At 31.9% G+C, this 19,178-nt stretch overlaps 1 protein-coding gene across 1 annotated transcript in view; it reads left to right on the top strand.

Annotated features, from left to right (window-relative positions):
* LOC114329803 (uncharacterized) overlaps nucleotides 1-19,178 on the top strand; it is a 273,164-nt gene that overhangs the window by 104,490 nt on the left and 149,496 nt on the right. Inside the window, exon 5 of the mRNA XM_028279033.2 lies at nucleotides 5,872-6,020. Within this exon, the coding sequence (XP_028134834.2) occupies nucleotides 5,872-6,020 (149 nt within the window). The remainder of the gene's footprint in view (nucleotides 1-5,871; nucleotides 6,021-19,178) is intronic.

The following is a 19,178-nucleotide window of genomic DNA, read 5'->3' on the forward strand; positions in this document are numbered from 1 at the left end:
ATGGCCAACGTCTGAATACGGACGCGGCACCTACAGGAGAATAGCTGCTAGTATTTTTCAAGTTGGCGTTTCATTATTCAATGAAGATGAAAGCGTTACGAACGTAGTGGCACTATTTTTTTGTCCACCGCGATTGTTGTACATACGACGTCCTTTTTCTCGCTAAAATAAAGATTTAAACCGTTTTGAAATTTATAATACTCCATGTTTTACCGTATGGCAAACTAAGAGACGTGTTCAAGGAAAACATCCTAATAAAGCTAAAAAGAAAAGCATTTAAGCAGTACGTACTTCCGGTGCTCACTTATGGAGCTGAAACACTGACATTGGCTAAAACATCAATAAGAAAATTACAAGTAGCACAACGAAAAATGAAAAGATCCATGCTTGGCCTAGCTTTGAGAGACACAATACGAAATGATGAGGTAGGGCGAAGAACTGGAGTGGAAGACATCATAAAACGCATTACGAAGTTTTGAAGTAGAAATGGTCAGGACACGTCGCAAGACAGAAAGACAACGGATGGACAAAGAAGATTTTAGAGCGGCGGCCAAAGGCAGAGAACTGAAGTCTTGGAAGACCACCTACCAGATGAACCGACGACATCCAAAGAATAGCGACAAACTGGATTGCAGCTGCGCAGGACAGAGAAGGTTGGAGACATCTCGAGAAGGACTATGTCCGACAGTGGACAAATTTGATTGGATGATGATAGATATTATTTTGAACGCATCTATATGGGTATATTTATGTAAATCAATGGAAAGCTGGAAAGTAATGTAGGGTTTTGAAAATATATATTTTCTTTACAACGTATAAAGTTGCAGTTTGCAATTAACCTGGTGTCCAATTTTTGTGCTAGTTTTTGCTCTGGAAGTCGAATTGGAAATTGATTCCATCTTTTGCTGTTTTATTTAGAAAAACATATTATTATGTAGAGCATCCGATATGCCACAGAAAATCAATTTTAAAGATATATGTCGTCCATTTGTTTAATTGTGAATAAACCTAATGAAGTTATTAATACATGTTTTTCATATTTCAACCAAAATATCATTTCAGTTCGGATAATATCTTGCAAATGTTCATCGAGCACACGCTTTAGGCTTTTCGTGCTTCCTGTATGTTTTCTCACCGTAAATCTCGAGGAAACGAGCTTCTCGCGCAATAAGTTGCAATAGAACGACCACTTCCCGTTAATAAACATCCCGGAGATTAATTGAGAAACGTGTACGTAGGTCATAAATGCTTTGCTTTGGCTTTGGATATATGTATAAACACGCCGAATTAATATACACGAATGACGATGATGCGAATCGTTGTTACGTGTTTCGACTTACTACTAACAGTTGAGTGTTTTATACAGCTCATTATCAGATACTGCTTTGTCTTTACAGTTTCCGCACTATTATTTACTGATTATTTCATAAAACAATTGATTAACTCCATAAATCCTGTAATTATTACTTTGTAAATTAAAGGCTCAATTACCCTACGCTTGTAACTCGTATGAGTCACTAAAACCGAGTACTTATACTGAGTTTTAGTACTCTTCTTGTGTAAATTGGTGTTTTATATTCCAGTAGAGTACTCGCTGCGAGCTGCGAGTGTTCATGTCAGTCGAGTAAATACAGAACAATCCTATTTACTGAAACGAGTAGCTTCTCCCACCAATTCTTCTCCCATGAAATACTCGACTGTATGATGCACTATATAACACCGAAGAGATCGGTTACACGTTACACGCTTCTAGTTGCCGGTACCGGTAATTATTTGAGGTGCTACGAAGTCTTTGACAGCTCGTCTAAACTTTAAAAAACGATTTTGTCGTTTATAGGGGACTGCAATTAGAACGAAAACATGCATTGTTTCGGAAAAATTCGAACAAGCTTATTATATGTTAAAGTAAAAAGTTATACTCGCAGATTTGGCCGCTAATTGTTTATTAATTGTTTAAAAAATTACAATTTTTTTGTATAAATACTTTTAAAAATATCGTTGAATTCATCATTTTATTTTGATCAAATATGTTTCTATTTTGTTTTTGGTTATGCTGAATCCGAATATGGCATTACAATTTGAAAATTCTTATACAGAAGCTCTTGTACAGTATGTTTGCGTAGCTAGGTACCTACCACATGGAAAACAACTTTTTTATTATCAATTTTACGAAAAACAGTTATTCCTCATAAAATGCTCCATCAGATATCAAACTTTTTTAGTTTTATACGAGGTATGTAAAATATGAATTTTTCTTAAGAGTTAAGTGCCTTTATTATTCACAATATTTTAATTAGAATGATATAATTGAACACTGAAACATATTTTTAAATTCCAAACAACTTTTCTTAATAACAATTTTTGATGTTGTGAATTATAAAGGTACTTTACTCTTGAGTGAAATTCATATTTTTTGGCATACCTCGTATAAAATTAATAAAATTTTATATTTCATGGTTGCATCTTAGATTATATGTATACTGTGCAGAGTATTTTATAAAGAATAAGTTTTTTTCGTAAGACTGATAATAAAAAAGTTATCAATAGGTTCGAAGTTACGCAGACATACTGTATGAGAACTAAAAAAAATTTTTTTATTGAACATTTATTCTTGTTGAAGCTTATTATTAAATGTATTTTAGGTAAGTTTTACAGAAAAAAGTTTTGACCACTTTGTATAAACATTTTTTTAGCTGGTAATTTTCGGTTTTTGTATTACATTTTTGTTATCATTCTTAATTTTCTTAAAAAGAAATAGTTTATTTCATTTTTAAAGTAAAATAATTTAGTACATTTTAAAGAATACATCCTAATCTTAAAGAAAACACCTACAAAACTGTAATAGATCTGTTCAAACTTGAGTAATACCGTCTTAAAGTGATGCTAATTCTGTAAAACTATGAAATTTTCAAAAATTATATTTTTTGAAACGTCGTATCATTTGAATTAAATTTTTGAGTTTTTTTGAATAAAACATCGTTTTGTGAGATGCTTGAAAGGTAAGTTGTGCAAAATTTAGAGTTTTATAAGAAAAATTGTATTAGTTACACATTTTTAAATCATTATTAAACAAAATTCATGTAAGTCTCACTTTCCGTCCACACCGTACTTATGCCCATACATTTTATTTCTTTTTATTGTAGCCATAAGATAGTTTAATTATTCTTCTTTCATGTCCAATTTGTAAAATTTCATTTGGTCGATTAGTTAAAGAATTACATTAAAATAACTCAACCGTGCACTTCGCCGTACGCTAGTTTACAGTGCGCCAATGTTTGTGAGAAGGGTGACTTTAACGTTAAAAATAAAAAATTATAGAAGCTACAGATTTAATTTTAGAAAAATCTTTATATAAGTTTTTTTTTTGTAGAATTTTCTGAATTTTGCAATGGTCAAGTCAGTTTTTGAAGTTATACTTCTTTACCGGCGATATGAGGGTGAATTTTTATATGTTAAAACCTATGATCCCGGCGCATGCGCATTATAACTTTGTTCTGATTGGATGTTCAAATGACATGTCAAAAATTATTCAATATGGCGGCTGTGGTACAGCTGTAGTTTGATTATTTATGGTTGTTGCGTTTTAAAATTTGTGTGAAAAGAAACAACAAACAAAAGTTAGTTAATAGTTATACTGCCTTTTTAGATAGTTTTCATATACCTATATTTTTGGACTTTTGAACTGTTTTGGACAAGGAAAACTCATTCTAATTTGGTAAGTAGTTTTTATTATAATCATATTGTAATTATACATTTGGATTAGGTTGAAATACAGTAGAGCGTCGATTATCCGAACTAATTGGGGGACATAGGTGTTCGGAAAACCGATTTGTTCGGATAATCGAACTATAATATATTGACACATATTTATAGTCATACATATTTATCCACAAGTGAATAAGAGCCATATTTATATACCTACATATTTATTTATATCTTGATAATGACAACTAGCAACTAAACAAAAAAGTCCAGTCTTTGCAACAACATAATTATTTTTGGATACAATATTGAAGAAAATTGAAGATATTTTAAGCGTCAATTACTAACGCTTGCTCGGTATTCGAGTGCGGGACGCGGGAGTCGATAGTTCGAATAAGCGGTCGTTCGGTTGATCGACGTTCGGATAATCGACGCTCTACTGTACATTTATTTTCTCAAGAATGGGGATTTTAGAGAGAAATCCCAAATTAGGTCCGATTTTTATTTTTAAATTATGATTTTTTGGCGTAGATTTATTTATCTAGTAGGTATGTAATGCTTTGATTTACATACTTCATTTGATTACCAACAAAAGTTCTACCAATCTTCATCTACTTTATTGTTTTCTTACTGTTTTGTTATATTTTAATATTTTCTTCCACAAAATTTAAACTACATAATTTAATTATATTCAAAACAACTGTCAAACAGTAAAACGTTCAGTTATCCTATTTTTCCACATGACAAATAATGTGGAATTGGACGAGTGAGTCTAGGCTTCGATTACGAATCAAAGCGTCCTGAAATTCACGGGTTCGATTCCCGATGCAAGTTTTTATTTTTTTATGCATTTTATGATTGTAAGTATATTTGTTATATAATTTTTTTTCAGAAAATGCGTATTTAAAATTTTTGCCAACAATTATTATCGTTCAGAAATCATTTTTTCTTTGTGGCATTTTTCAATGTGTTTGTGTGCGTTTTATTCTTTTATTTTTTTAAATTTTTGGTATTGTCTTAAAAATGACATAATATGTAGTAGAAGTATAACTTCTTACGTGCGTACAAAGTACACACACATTCTTTTTTTATTTTCTAAAATTTATATTTTCGGAGTTACTTAAAAAAACAGCTAATTTCGCAGTTCATTTGTTTAATAAAAAAATGAAGCACCCACTTCTCGAGTGGAACTTTTTGATATGTTGTTTATTAAACATTTCTTAATGAAATTACAAAAAGTTCTATCTTATTTGATTTTTTCCGAAGTGAAAATCTATATGCACTCCCCTATAAGACGCACATTTATACCTGTAAAACACTTGCCACCAGTACTCTCCCCAGTATCTAGTACGAGTTAGTAGCATCGTGCAACTTAGCCTTACAGGATTGGCTACAAAAATAATTATTTAGTGATACTCAAAAGGTGGGATATCTTCCTTTCCTCATCGGAAGACAAAAAGGTACTAAAGGTAAAATTTGGTCAAATAATTTAAAATTATTTCGGTAATTAGCCGTACATTAAAAAATACCCTAGGAATAAAAAAATGTACCTGTTATGTTTAAATTAATTAGCAAAAAAATTACTTATCACCTTCGAGGGTTTTTTCACTACAAAACTGTACTGACTTATATAGTTACGAGACGTCGTGTGCCATCGTGACGAAGAACTCAATATGATAGAATTTCGGTCTTTTATTCTTGTTGCCAGACTAACCAAAACACTCCTAGTTGTTATTTGAGTTTGTGTGTTTATATTATACACGAATTTCAACTTAGAAGAAATTGAATTAGATGGGGGAACTCGAAATTAAGCCCAGTTAGCGACAATATTACGTATTTTTGTAACTAACCCCCCGTTAATGATATGACAACAGTTAATTCTTCTTCTTCTTCCTGCTTTATAAATAGGCTCATGCCTGTTTTACTTCGGTTTTCAGTCTCAATGAACGTTGTTTGACCATCTTTTCCTCGTTCGTCCCAATAATCTTCTTTCACTTGGCGATTGTCTCATGCTGTTCGTACTATTCTACTTTCTGGCATTCTTTCTATCTGTTTATTCTATTCTAGTTTTCTTCTTTTGGTCCACATGTTTCGAGAACTGTTAATACTTAAGATAATTTGAACGCTACAGGTTAATTATTAATATTGACATATTTGTTTTTGTTTCAGAGCAAAACTACACGAACACAAGCAAAAAGCGCACGACGTTTTCGAGATTTCTTCGCGGCCTCAAGACGTCACATAGAAAAGAAAAGCACGGGGGCAGCTCTCCGAGGCACGGACGAGCTGCTGCTGCTGCTAGGGGAGTCCCACAGCGGGTGAGTTATCTTTTTTTAAGATGTATACGCTCTGAGCTTCGCTGATGTCGCTAACTAGCGGATTACTAATGGAACTTTCGCCGGAAATTTTTAATTTTATTATTTAATTTTTATCGCGTAATATTTACAGCGCAAAAAGTAATTAAATTGTAATCGATTTTTTTAAGATTTTGCTAATCACTTTGACGTTCTGTTGATGAAATATTAATTTCCTACTTCGGATACTTTCACAGTTATCGTGTAGATGGCGCTTATATTAATTTATAATTACCTACATATTACGAAATATTAAAAAAACTTAAATTCATTATTTAAAACGTAAGCATATTTAAGGTAAAAATATACACCACAGCTTTGGTCAACTAATAGTTTTCCTATTAGTGTTTGTTATTTCAATGTTTTAAATTAATCACTTTGACATTTATGTCAAATTTCCAGAAAAAGTTCATTAATTTGTCACTACTGGCGCTCACGAACTTTTAAATATCCCCTCTATATGCGAACTCACAGCGGATAGAATCAATCGATAGCAAAGTATAATATTTTTATCCAGAATGTCTATGTATATCATTGTGATTTCGTTTTACACATAGATTTTACTGTAATAATGGTTTTTGTGTCATGTTATGTGTGAATTTATGGAGTTAAATAATTTAAGTTGTCTCGCTATGCAAAATATTAATTCCACAGGCCGACAAGCCTAAGACCCAGAAGGCAGAGTATACTTTTCCCAAGGTTTTTGGTACGCTGAATACGAATATGAGCTCCAAGTTGTCAAACTGGCTCTGGTTTCAGTAAAAATAGCGGATTTTGGACATATTTGAGGTTATGTAGAAATATTTTTCTCCCAAAAACTGTTGTAATCGTCGTAAAATATGTCTGAATATTTTAAATGACTTTTTTAATTATGAATCTCTCATTAATACAAAAATCAACCAGTCTATTGCAAAGTTGATTCCTTTCCTTGAATCCATATTGCTCTACACTAGGAATAGTCACAAGCTCGAGCTTGTTTGTTCTGGCGGGTTTGTTTCTTGTGAGCCAAACTTTTCTAACGAGCTTGTCAATATTTTAACTAATGCTGTAATACTTTTTCTAATTCGTTTATTTTTGCTAGGTCTAATACTTTTCTCAACTTACAGATCGAAGTTCAAACCGAGCTTCTATCTCAAGCTGGGCTCGAAATTTCAAGTCGAGCTTGTCAAAAGCTCGGCTTGGCTCGGCTCGAGTCCATCCCTACTCTACACTCTACACAATTCTTCAGTTTCCTTTTACCGTTTAATTCGTCCGTTATAATATTTATATCTTATCTTTAAGTTACCATTAAGACATTGCCAATTTGTTCGTAGAAGGCCTTATGGTATCTTCATCCTTACCTGCATATACTTGGATTACATTTGTTTTGCGTTTTAAATGAGAGTTGAGAGACAGCATCAATACTCCATCAGATTAGGGAACTCATATAATGCCAACTCCCTGCCTCTGTATGGAGTTGTTGTTACCGGAATAATACATTGTTCCATTGTACACAGCTGAGCTCCACTATAATAATAATACTGCAATACAACCGTTCAATATCGAAGAATAAAGCATCCATTCAATCATCAATAGCTTGTTTATGCGTCACCTTTCACGTCAAACGTCACGTCTCACATCAAATGTTACGCTTTATAGCAAAACGTCTTAAAACGTCGATATTTGGCATGTGATATGACATGGAATGTACTATTTTACGTCAAACATAACAATTTATATTCTCGAAATAAATTTATTACGAAATTAAATACATTTCTTCAAGAAATTAACGCATCACAATTAAAAATTGGTCATTTTTAATGTCTCGAATTTCATAAACCTGTTGTTTTATTTAAGTAATTTTTCTAACATTTTATAGCCTTATTCTTTAACAATATGGCTGTAATAATATTGTTGCTAGACAGGTAAATTTTCATTGTATACCAGGTGTACCAATCAAACTGTGATTTTTTCTGAAAGTTCACGTCACCCTGTGGAATATTCTAGCATTTATAAAAGACTGAAATTAAAATCCAACTATAGCCTTATGTTTTCTTAATATTGTGTTTTTTGATTAATTCGCATATGTTGGATAATAAAAAAGATTGGTACTGTAACAACTAGCCTTGTTTTTCATCAATACAGGCTGTTTTTAAATAAATATGGCAAACTTTTAGGGATAATTCTGCATGAAACAATAATGACAGTTTGCTTTATAAACGTATGTCCAGAATAGGGGTTGTTAAAATTTTTCTTAAAAACTGACGATTTATTTATTGCTCTAAAACCGGTTGATATATACAAATAGTCCAAGTAATGAAGCTTAAAATAGGACAAAACCTCGCAATTTTTACAGAATGGATTGATTTGCTTGAAAATTTGAAAATAAGTAGTAGGCAGTCCAAGGATCAAAATCTATATCATGCCAAAAGGCGCTTTTACCATGGGGGTGGTTGCCACCCCATCTCGGGGGTGGACATTTTTATTATATTTTGACCGCAAGAGTTGGTAAAAACATTCATTATAAGCAAAAAACGTTCTATACATTCTTTTGATAAAGTTAATAGTTTTCGATTTATTCGCTATCGAAAGTGTTAGTTTTATGTCGAAAAAATCAATGTTTTTAATCAGTTTTCTGCTAATAACTCGAAAAGTTTTCGTTTTATCAAAACAACTTTACTTGACAAAAATGTACCTTTTAAAAAATAAACAAAATATTTTTTTTTTATTTTCTTTAAGACCAATAGTAATCGAGCTATACTTTATTATATGTTGGCTCTTCTTCGTCAAATGCTAAATATTGTAGTTTCAAAGTCAAAGGACATGAAAACTATGCATTTTTCGAGAATAACTTGTAAAAACTAATTTAAAGTATTTAAAAATATGTATCTCCAGAAATAAAAAAAAATCTCTAGCTAAAAAATTTAAGTGACTTATAATGAAAAGAATGTCAGTCCCTATTTTTTTTTCAGCAAAAAAGAGATCGTAAACAACCACCTAATCACCACCCTAATTAAAATTTGTCATTGATCTGATTTGGTTTTCTTGATTTATGTATTTTTAATAGGTTCTAGAAGTTTGATCGGCTTAGAATGATTAGTTTTAAAAAAAGTGGAGTTAAAAGTGAATAACGAGTTTTTGTAGTTTGGTAAAAAATGCCCTTTTCTTCTGAATAGAAAGATTAGCATCAGAAATACGAAAAAATATTTAAATATAAAATTGTAGCTTATTTAATTCCCAAGAAAATAGTTTGCAAAAATTTTTATTACGGCAAAAATTGAGTGAGCTATTGACAATTAAAACTTGTAATATCATGCAAAACCACCTTTACCAACCCTTTCAATGCCACCTCTTTTTGTGACTGAGAACTTTGAAATGATTTAATATTAATAGCCTTATAGATCTTGTAAGAACCTACAAAATTATTTTTTAACGAACTTTCTAAGATAGTTATAATAAAAAAGTTACGGTTAAAAAATCAATATATTTTTTGAAAAAAAAAAAGAAGAAATCCAATTGGAAGCATATTAATGTAAGTTAGCGGTGTTTTTAGTCATTGGACTTATTTATTCTTCTTGATTTATGTATTATTAATAGATTCTAAAAGTTTGACTGGCTGAGAATGCTTAGTTTTTAAAAAACTGAAGTTTAAAACGAATAACGAATGTTTTCAATTTGGTAAAAAATGCCATTTTCTTCAGAATAGAAAGATTAGCATCAGAGATACGAAAAAATGTTTAAAAATGAAATTGTAGGTAATTTAATTCCCAAGAACTTGGTTTTATAGAATTTGTTCTACGGCAAAAATTGAGTGAATCGCAAATGAGTATACCATCGAAAAACATTGATTTTTTAGATATAAAACTAACACTTTCAATAGCGAATAAATAAAAAATTATTAATTTTATCAAAAAAATGTATGGAACATTTTTTGCTTAGAATGAATGTTTTTATTAACTTTTGCGGTTCAAATATAATAAAAAATTTCCACCCCTGAGATGGGGTGGCAACCACCCCCATGGTAAAAGCGCCTGTCGGTATCATATAGATTTTGATCCATATACTATCCACTACTTATTCTCAAATTTTCAAGCAAATTGATCCATTCTGTAAAAATTGCGAGGTGAAAAGCTTTGGTTCCTGGACTAAAATGAAATTTGATAGATTTTAAAAGGTAACAAACTTTTTTATTATCCAACATAAGCGAATGAATTATCAAAAAACAGTATGTTAAGAACACATTAGGCTATAGTTGGGTTTTAATTTCAGTATTTTATAAATGCTAGAATATTCCACAGGGTGACGTGAACTTTGAGAAAAATCACAGTTTGATTGATGCACCTAGCCTAGCAATAATATTATATCAGCGATATTGTTAAAGAATAAGGCTATAACATGTTAGAAAAATCACTTAAATCGGACAAGTTTAAGAAAATGACCAATTTTTAAGGTGGTGCGGTAATTTATTGGAGAAGTGTACTTTAAAAACCCTTTTGTGGCTCTGATTGTCATAATTGGCGCAGTCAGTAGGATTTTCCGAAATTTTAAAGTATTTTCAAATTAGCGCCAACCTGATTTTCGCCGATTTGTATAACATACAAGCAATATCATCCAAACTACTATAATCTCGTAGTGGAATATCAAATAGTGCCAGACACATCACGGGAAACCTCTTCTGTCGAGAGTTTCTCCTCTCGGGAGGGAAGTTTCCCGGTCTACTTTTAATTTGAATTTTGTAAAAGGTGACACATCTGAAGTCGACACCAGACGACGACCTGCGAGACGTGTATAGTGCCGCACGGTAAATAAAATTGCATTACTGTCAAAGACGTTGCGCGAATAGTAAGTCCGAGCTGAAAAGACGAGGGGCCGGGCCACGGAAGCACAGGGTTGATCTTTGAATTTTCGTGGATAGATATTTAAAAGTTTTAACTCTTTTATACTCGGCATTACTTTTTAGAGATAACCACTTTATTATAACGACACCAGAACAGATTTAATATTTTATATACAGATATTATTCTTCTTATTCTTTGCCATTAGTCCATCTCATTTGTGGCTTTCCTCTGCTTCTCCTTCCTAACCATGGTCTCCATTACTGTATTTTGTGATTCCGTATTTGATTCTTCAGTCGGGCATTGTGTCCTGGGAAGGTCCATTTTAATTTGGCAACATGTTCTCCTGCATATTTTCCTTTAGTTTTGCTTTTAATCTATTCGATGGTTGGAGTATATAAAGATATAGGATATCAAAAATTAAAGGAAAAATAATTTGCGGAGAAAATAATACAGAAAAAAAGAATGTGTGTGTACTTTGTACGCACGTAAGAAGTTATACTTCTATTATATAATTTTAACGAAGTAATTGTATTCTATTTAAATATTAAACTAACTTTCTTATCTACCACTTTCAAAAAATTTTTATTAAAACAACTAAAAAAAAATGAATCGTAGAGGATTGGAACCCGGGACGTTTCGAACTCTGACCGAACGCTCAACAACTAGACCACCGAGGTCATGTGATTGACACGTACGTTTCGGATATAATTATGAGTGCAGCTGATCTCACTACTACCAACTTTGTTTAATTTCGAAACAGTAATTTCACTTTTATTTAATAATGGTACGGTAAACAATCCTCATTTTGTAATATGTTATTCCTTACAAAAATACCTTTAATTTAAGCACAAATAATTAAAAATCGTAAATTTGGGTCAAAAGTTATTAACTTTTTAAGAATTCCCATAAGAGCCCATGTTAAAACTTAACTTTGACCCTTAATAGTAATTAAACGGCACGGTAAAACATTTTTTAAAAAATCAAGTCTTAGTTTTTTGAAGCAAACTATAACATACTAAAATTTCATGCAAATCCTTAATTCTTTAACGAAAGGTGTAGAACGTCATTAAACTTGTGATATTTTGAAAATTGATCAAATTATTTTAATTTTGAATTGAAATGATTTAAGTGCACTTTACATCAACAATAAATTGAACAAGAAATTGACAAAGTTATTCAAGGCCAAATTTGACGAGTACAAAAAAGAAAATGAAGGAATTTGATGAAATAGAACAATTGGATATGTTTTATTTTGTCAAATTTCTTTATTTTCTTTTTATTCACGGCAAAATTGGATGTAGAATTGTGTTTTGTATAAGCCAAATTTGACCTTGAATAACTTGTTGTCAATTTCTTATTCAATTATTGTTGATGTAAAGTGGACTTAAGAATTGAAAAAAAATACAACAAAACATATAGTAAGAAAACAATATACCTATTAGGTGAATATTGATGGTAATCAAATTATATAAATAAAAGTATTACATTATTACATACTATGTATTTTGGCAGATCAAACAGGTAGGTTTATACCCATGATACATTAACAAATTATTACGTACCTGTTGCTTTTAAAAACTATTTAAAAGTCACTACAATATTATAAACTGTTTTGTTTCTGTCCTCACAACAATAAAATTAATATATTATACATTTGTTTACCTTTACCTTTTCCTCCAAACCACAGCTGTCCTACAGCTGCCATATTGGATAATTTTTGACATGTCATTTGAACATCTAATCAGAACAAAGTTATAATGCGCGTATGCGCCTGGGTGATGCGTATGCGCCTGGTTTTAACATATAAAAATTCACCCTCATCGCGCGTAAAGAAGTATAACTTCAATAAATAATTAAAATAGCAAAAGAAGTAAAAATAAAGGAAAACAGACAAAAATAGGCTATGAGAAGTTGATCGTGAATGAAAAAGAATGGATATGGGATGAACATAAAAATTAAAAGAAAATTATGGTATTTTGGAAAAATTGACAAAAAACTAGCAGAGGAAAGGCAACTATGATACTGAAATGTCAGGGAAAAGGAATACCACTAAAAGATAAGCACAAGAGAAAGGTAACAGTCCAAGAAAATAATAAAAATAAGGACATGGAATATGAGGGGTAATTATGAGCAGGGAACTTTAATAAACTTAGACCAAATTAAGGAAAAATATACAATAGATGCTCTTGCCCTGCAAGAAACGAAACAAGTGGAAAATAAAATAGTAAAAATAGTGAAATCTGACAGTTTGTTATATGGTTGGTACTTTCTAAAAAAGTTTCTTAAAATTTGTTGTGTCTTTCCATACCGGTTGAGTAATGTTGTTCTGAAGCTATTTCCTTGTGGCATTGTTATATAACATATAACATTGTTATATTTCTGATCAACCATATGACAAATTGTCGAAACGTTAATAAAATCATTTTTTAGTTAAATTGTGGCTTATTTCCCATTTAGATCTATTTGATTGTGTTGTATTTTCGCTGTCGATCTTGTTGTTGTATACACTGGACAGTTTAACATTATGTTGCACTAAAATTAGTATTTGACAGTTTTGGTGAATCGGCTGAGGGCTCTTGAAGATGATGTATCCATGTGTAAATTTTGTATGGCCTAGCTGCAATCTGTTGAGGACCACTTGGCCATGTCATTGATCTGGGAGTGGTAGTAAAGCAGAAATAACATCTGATTTGATAATTTTTTGGTTTTTTTTTCTGTTTGGCTCCATTTTTGTTGCCAGGTTTTGTTAATGTAAGAGTTTTTATTAATGTTTCTTGATCTGGAAATAATATGTTTTGCATCATAAGGATTGCCATGTTATTGACAGTTTCTATTGCTGCCTTAACAGCCGCTTCATTACAAATATTTATCCCAGCATGGGATGGTGCCCATAAGAATGTTATGTTTTTGCTATGTTTTTGAGTTTTTGCGAATTGTATAAAATATCTTTTCATCATCATCATTACTCAACCTCTTGCATCCACTGTTGGATATAGGTCTCCTTCATATTCTTCCATTGTTCCCTATCTTGCGCCATTTCTATCCAATTTCCCCCTGTTTTCTCAAGTCATCCTTCCATCTTTTTGGTGATCTACCTCGGTGTCTTTTATCTTCTCTAGTTCTCCATTCTATGAGTCTTTTGGTCCACCTGTCATGAGTTAAACGTGCTATATGTCCAGCCCATCTCGGTTTGGGTTGTGCATTTTTTCTATGACATGTGTCACTTTGGTCCTCTCTCTCTCTCTCTCACTATCCTATTTGGTACCATATCTCTTCTTGTTACTCCCAACATTGTTGTTTCCCTTTTTTTGGGCTATTTGCAGAATGTTTAGTCAAAGTTATGGTTTCGGAACCATATGTTATTACCGGCAGTATGCATTGGTTGTAAACTTTTTTCTTCAAGAAAATCGGTAGCGTTCCTTTCAGAAAAGGAACATATCTTTTATTTTTGCTAAATTGACAAAAGTAGGATACATTCGTCTTTCGATACTCTAATTGAACCATCTTTTTCCATACGATTGTTTATTAAATGCTTTTCTTTAGTTCAATAGTTTGAGTCAAATATTTAGCCGGCAATTTGACATATTCATTCGCGGCAATAATACACGAATATTCAATAAATTGTTTTTTATGTTTATTAATAATTGTTTAAATAAAAAAACTATTTTAATGGAAAATGCTTAAATTCTCTTTTTTTTTTCGACTAAACTCGAATTCAAAAAAATTCGTGTTTTTAACATAGTCTGATAGTGGAGTCACTGAAGGTGGATATGAGCTATTACCTCCGATTTCGTTGAACGTCCATCGATTTGCATGAAAATTGGTGAGTGGTTAGAGGATGTCTCAAGGAACAAAGGTAACATGGTGCCAACTTGCGCTTTTACCCTGGGGGTAGATGCCACCCCTTCTCGAGAGTGAAAATTATTTTATTAAAAATAACCCCATTATTTGATAGAGGGACAAATTTCAAGCAAAATTTGTTATACATATAAAGTTATTGAAATAAATCAAAACTTTTTGAGTTATTAAAGATCAAAGAATTTAATTTTGCTTGAGAAAAATGCATGTTTTTAACCAATTTTTCATCAATAACTCAAAAAGTGTAAGTTTTTACAAAAAAGTTATTATCAAAATTGAAGCTAATAAAAAAAATGAAATAAACCCCTTACTACAAAAACCTTTTAATGTTAACTGAAAGTGAGTTATAGGTAATTGAATGTATATATTTTTCGGCGAGTAAAAAACTCGCTGAAATAACGGGAAATTGATGCATTTTATAACATAAACTTATTAAACATTTGTCAAAGTACTTAAAAATATCTATTAAATAAGCCCCCGAACATGTTGATAGCGTTAAAATTTATGCTCCAAAATTATTTCAAAATTTATCTTTTAAAAATTTTTCCAAAAAATGTTATTGTGTTTTTTTTAATACCTCCGTTCGCGTTTAAGATATCAGGTTCATCTAAAAACTGTTTGAAAGTGAATTCCAAGTGCGATTTAAGCACGTTAAACCTAATCTTTTAAATTCCTTACTTTTTTAAAAATAAAGGTTAAATGACCCCGGTTGCATGGTTCCCACAGCAAAATTTAAGATTTAAACGTTTCTATCTCGGTTATTCTTTACCCTATAGAAATAGTAAGATAGGTAAAATATTTGGCACAGAAAAAACTAAAATTCTATTATCAAAAAAATATGAAAATTACAATAATTTTAAAAATTATTTTTTAAAATTAAATCTTTTTGTCAAAAATATGCATTCTAAACCAGTCAAAATTATCGATCACATTACTTATGCTAATATAAAGAAGTTCTTGTAAGGATTATTATAAATTTAAATTTTTGTGTAAATGGCGTATGTTTTATTTTTCACTTTTTCCTAAAAAAGTCGAAACGGTTCTTTTATTTTCATTATAACTTGCTTAATTTTGACGTAATTGCCTTGTTCTGAAGCTCATTTGATAGGTATTCCAAAGTACTTTGGCAAATGTTTAGCAGGAATATTTTATACATACAAATATACAAAAATCTCACACATTCGTTAAAAAATTGAAAAAATCTAACACATTCGTTAAAGAAAAGCGTGGGGGGCGTCTTCATCGAATAAACGAATAGATATTTTTTTACTTTTCGCGCCCCACGCTTTTCTTTAACGAATGTGTTAGATTTTTGCAATTTTTTTACGAATGTGTGAGATTTTTGTATATTTAATCTGTCTAACAGTTTTTTTGCGAATAATCCTTGGAGTTTGATTTTTTTTAATTTTTTGACTTTTAGTTGATTTTTTTATAATATTTTTAATTTTAGTCACTCGCGTAACTAAAGAAAAGCGTTTTTTAAAAAATGTTTTTCATATTTTTTTAATTTTTCTTATTTGTGTGATGTTAAAATGATTGAAGTAAATGTAAAAAAAAATAAAACGTGTATTTTAAGCAAGCAACACTTCTCCGTAGAGATGTAAACGTAATAAAAAACCAGCGGGAAGTCCATAAAACACAACTTACGATATAAAATTTAAAGTATGAACCAAGTTTTACTTAAGTCTCCGTAATCGTATGCCGGATCTGAGCCGAGGGGCTGCAGGAAATGCCAAGATAACATAAGTGCGGTGCAATAAAATATGTAAATGCTCTATTTGCCCCTTTTCGGTGAAATAACTGGCGGGTTCTGAGTAATTTCGCCCCCGTTCATAGTGATTGTTATTCTCGATGCTTTCTGCCAACACCCCCTCTTTCGATTCCAGAGAAGGACTTGATCGCTCAAGTGACAGATGACTAATAATGATTCAAAGCATACTAATATGTAGAAGTTTATCTAAACACAAACAATGGACATTAACAATGGGCTAGGGAACAAATATTTGATTTTTAAGATGTATCAAATCGTATGCTTATACATATAGTAGGGGAGCAAAGTATGCTAAATGTGTAGTCACTCGAGCGTTATGGGGACCTATTGGATTGTGAAGAGTAGGTCCTAAAATCAAAAAAAGGTTAGTAAAGTTTTCCATTTTAGTGGGCGCTTGCCATTTTTTAATTTAATTTTCCATTTCCAACAATCTTTTTTTCCGATTATAACTCCAACTATCCATAATTCGAAAAAATGTTTCAAATAAAAGTTACTTATTTTTGCGTAAGGAATCCAAATCTGCAATAAAATGGGGGCTCCTATTTAAGGTTTTAAAGTAACCCCCTACCTCTCCTCCGTGGGGGGTCGTGTTTGGTGCCATTCGATAGATTTTTCAAAAATATTGAATACGTGTATTTTACAGTTTTTCGATCTGATGTTCACTTCGCGAAATATCGCGCGATTCGTATTTAAAATATTAAATTTACCCCCACCTCTCTCCGTGGGAAGTCGTGTTTGGTATTATTCAATAGATTTTTAAAAAATATTGAGAATATATTTTTTAGTTTTTCGATCTGTCATTCATTTCGCGAAATATTTGATTTTTTCTTGTGAAATTTTGGGACTCACCCATTTCCTTACGCCTGGCTCAAATCGTCAGATTTTTGAAATGTACACTCTTTTGCATGTACTTAACTTACCTTATCTTAATCGGACAATTTAGAGTTTTTTTAAGGATAGATTTTTTTTCGGGCCCGTCTTAACGAACTCCCCTGTGTTAAGAGCCAATATATGGTATAGCTACATCTGCAGGGTACCAGGTTTCTCTCCATATGATAATCTGACCCTCTCGAGTAACTGCAAAAATCCCCGCTTGGGCTCCCCTACCAATACTATTGCCCCGCTAGGATAGATACAGAATCGATTCCACACCTACGCTCTTCTCTCCATCCAATATTTTTTTAAAGGGGTAGAAATATTATTAAATTTTACAGCTTTAAAATTCACACTGACATCTTTGAATGCTGTATTCCAATCGGAGGTTGGTGTGCGATTAAGGAGCTCGCCGTAGCGAACTCGGCTGGTTTTCTGGTCGAAGTTAACCGATATAGAGCTACGGAATTCAATTATGGGGGACAACATCCCACTCAAATATCGAATTTCTACAAAGATTCCAGTCCAAAGTACTTAGAATTATCGTAAGCGATCCATGGTACGTAACTAACAGTGTTATTCCTCCTGATATTAAAATCAATTATCTCAACGAAGCAGTATCCTACTTCTTCCAAACATATGATGAACCCCTAGAAAATCACCACAATGTCTTGTCTCCACCCCTAATGAGACGTCCCGTCAACTGTTGGTTAGGAAGGCATTTTTCATGTGATCTACCTGCCAAATTTTCGAACCTTAGTACTGTTCTACAGTGTAGTGTTGTTTGGTAGTTAAGTTTGTAGCGTTTTACATGTCTGCTTTAATGGGGACAGGGATAAGACTAACTACTTAGATGCTGGGGGTCCAAATAGGGCTAAAGAAGAAGAAGCAGACACGCAAACCTTCTTTGTGAACGACAGCTCAGGTTTTGTTGGTGGCGGGTCGTGGAATCGTTAGGGGGTGAGAAGGTTTAAAGATGACTAACTACCATAACCAAATAAACAAAGGATACTTACCCAGACTAGAGGACTTTTCTACTATTTAAAAATGGACGCCATTTGAAATAAATCCTCTGCTTCATTACTGAGTACTTACTGGACAGATTCTGTACTTACGGGTACCAATTGGGGGGACATTCATCTTAGATTCCTCTGTTGGGTCGAACTGGGCTACTATTTACCATCAATATTCTATGGCTTCTATGCCATTTCTTTTTTTTTTTTCTTACACTATACTTTATACAGTTGAATTAGACATCTGGTTAATAACTTTCCAAAGGGTTATACAAAATAAAATAGGTACATTTTCAAAAACATTTATTTTGAACCTCAAACTCTATTTTTTAAAACAAAAATTTTAAACAGGAAATGAATGACTTTACTACAGGATAAAATATGAACTACAAATATTTTTACATGACTTCAATACAAAAAAATCTTCAACTTTACCGGGCAGTGTATGTCAAAATAAGATTTGACTTACATATTTCATTTGTAATTCTGCTGTCAAATGTCGCTGCCAAAAATTACCATTGTGAAAGCAAAATATTTTTATAAAAAAAATTTAAAATTTTGCCAACTTCTAATATCCACTTGGAATTTAATCACTTTTAATTTACAATCAAAATAGTACTGTACTTTTATTAAAACTACTTGTCACACATCAACAAAGCAAACACTTTCATGTGCCAATCTACAGGTGGGTGGGGCAGGCATTCCATAATACAAAGGGGCTCTGGGAAACTGGAAACTTGAACACAATACAAAACAGGTACGAGACTATTGAGACCAAATCAGGCATCTC

Source organism: Diabrotica virgifera, chromosome 5 (genome assembly GCF_917563875.1).
Source record: "Diabrotica virgifera virgifera chromosome 5, PGI_DIABVI_V3a".
NCBI lineage: Eukaryota > Metazoa > Arthropoda > Insecta > Coleoptera > Chrysomelidae > Diabrotica > Diabrotica virgifera.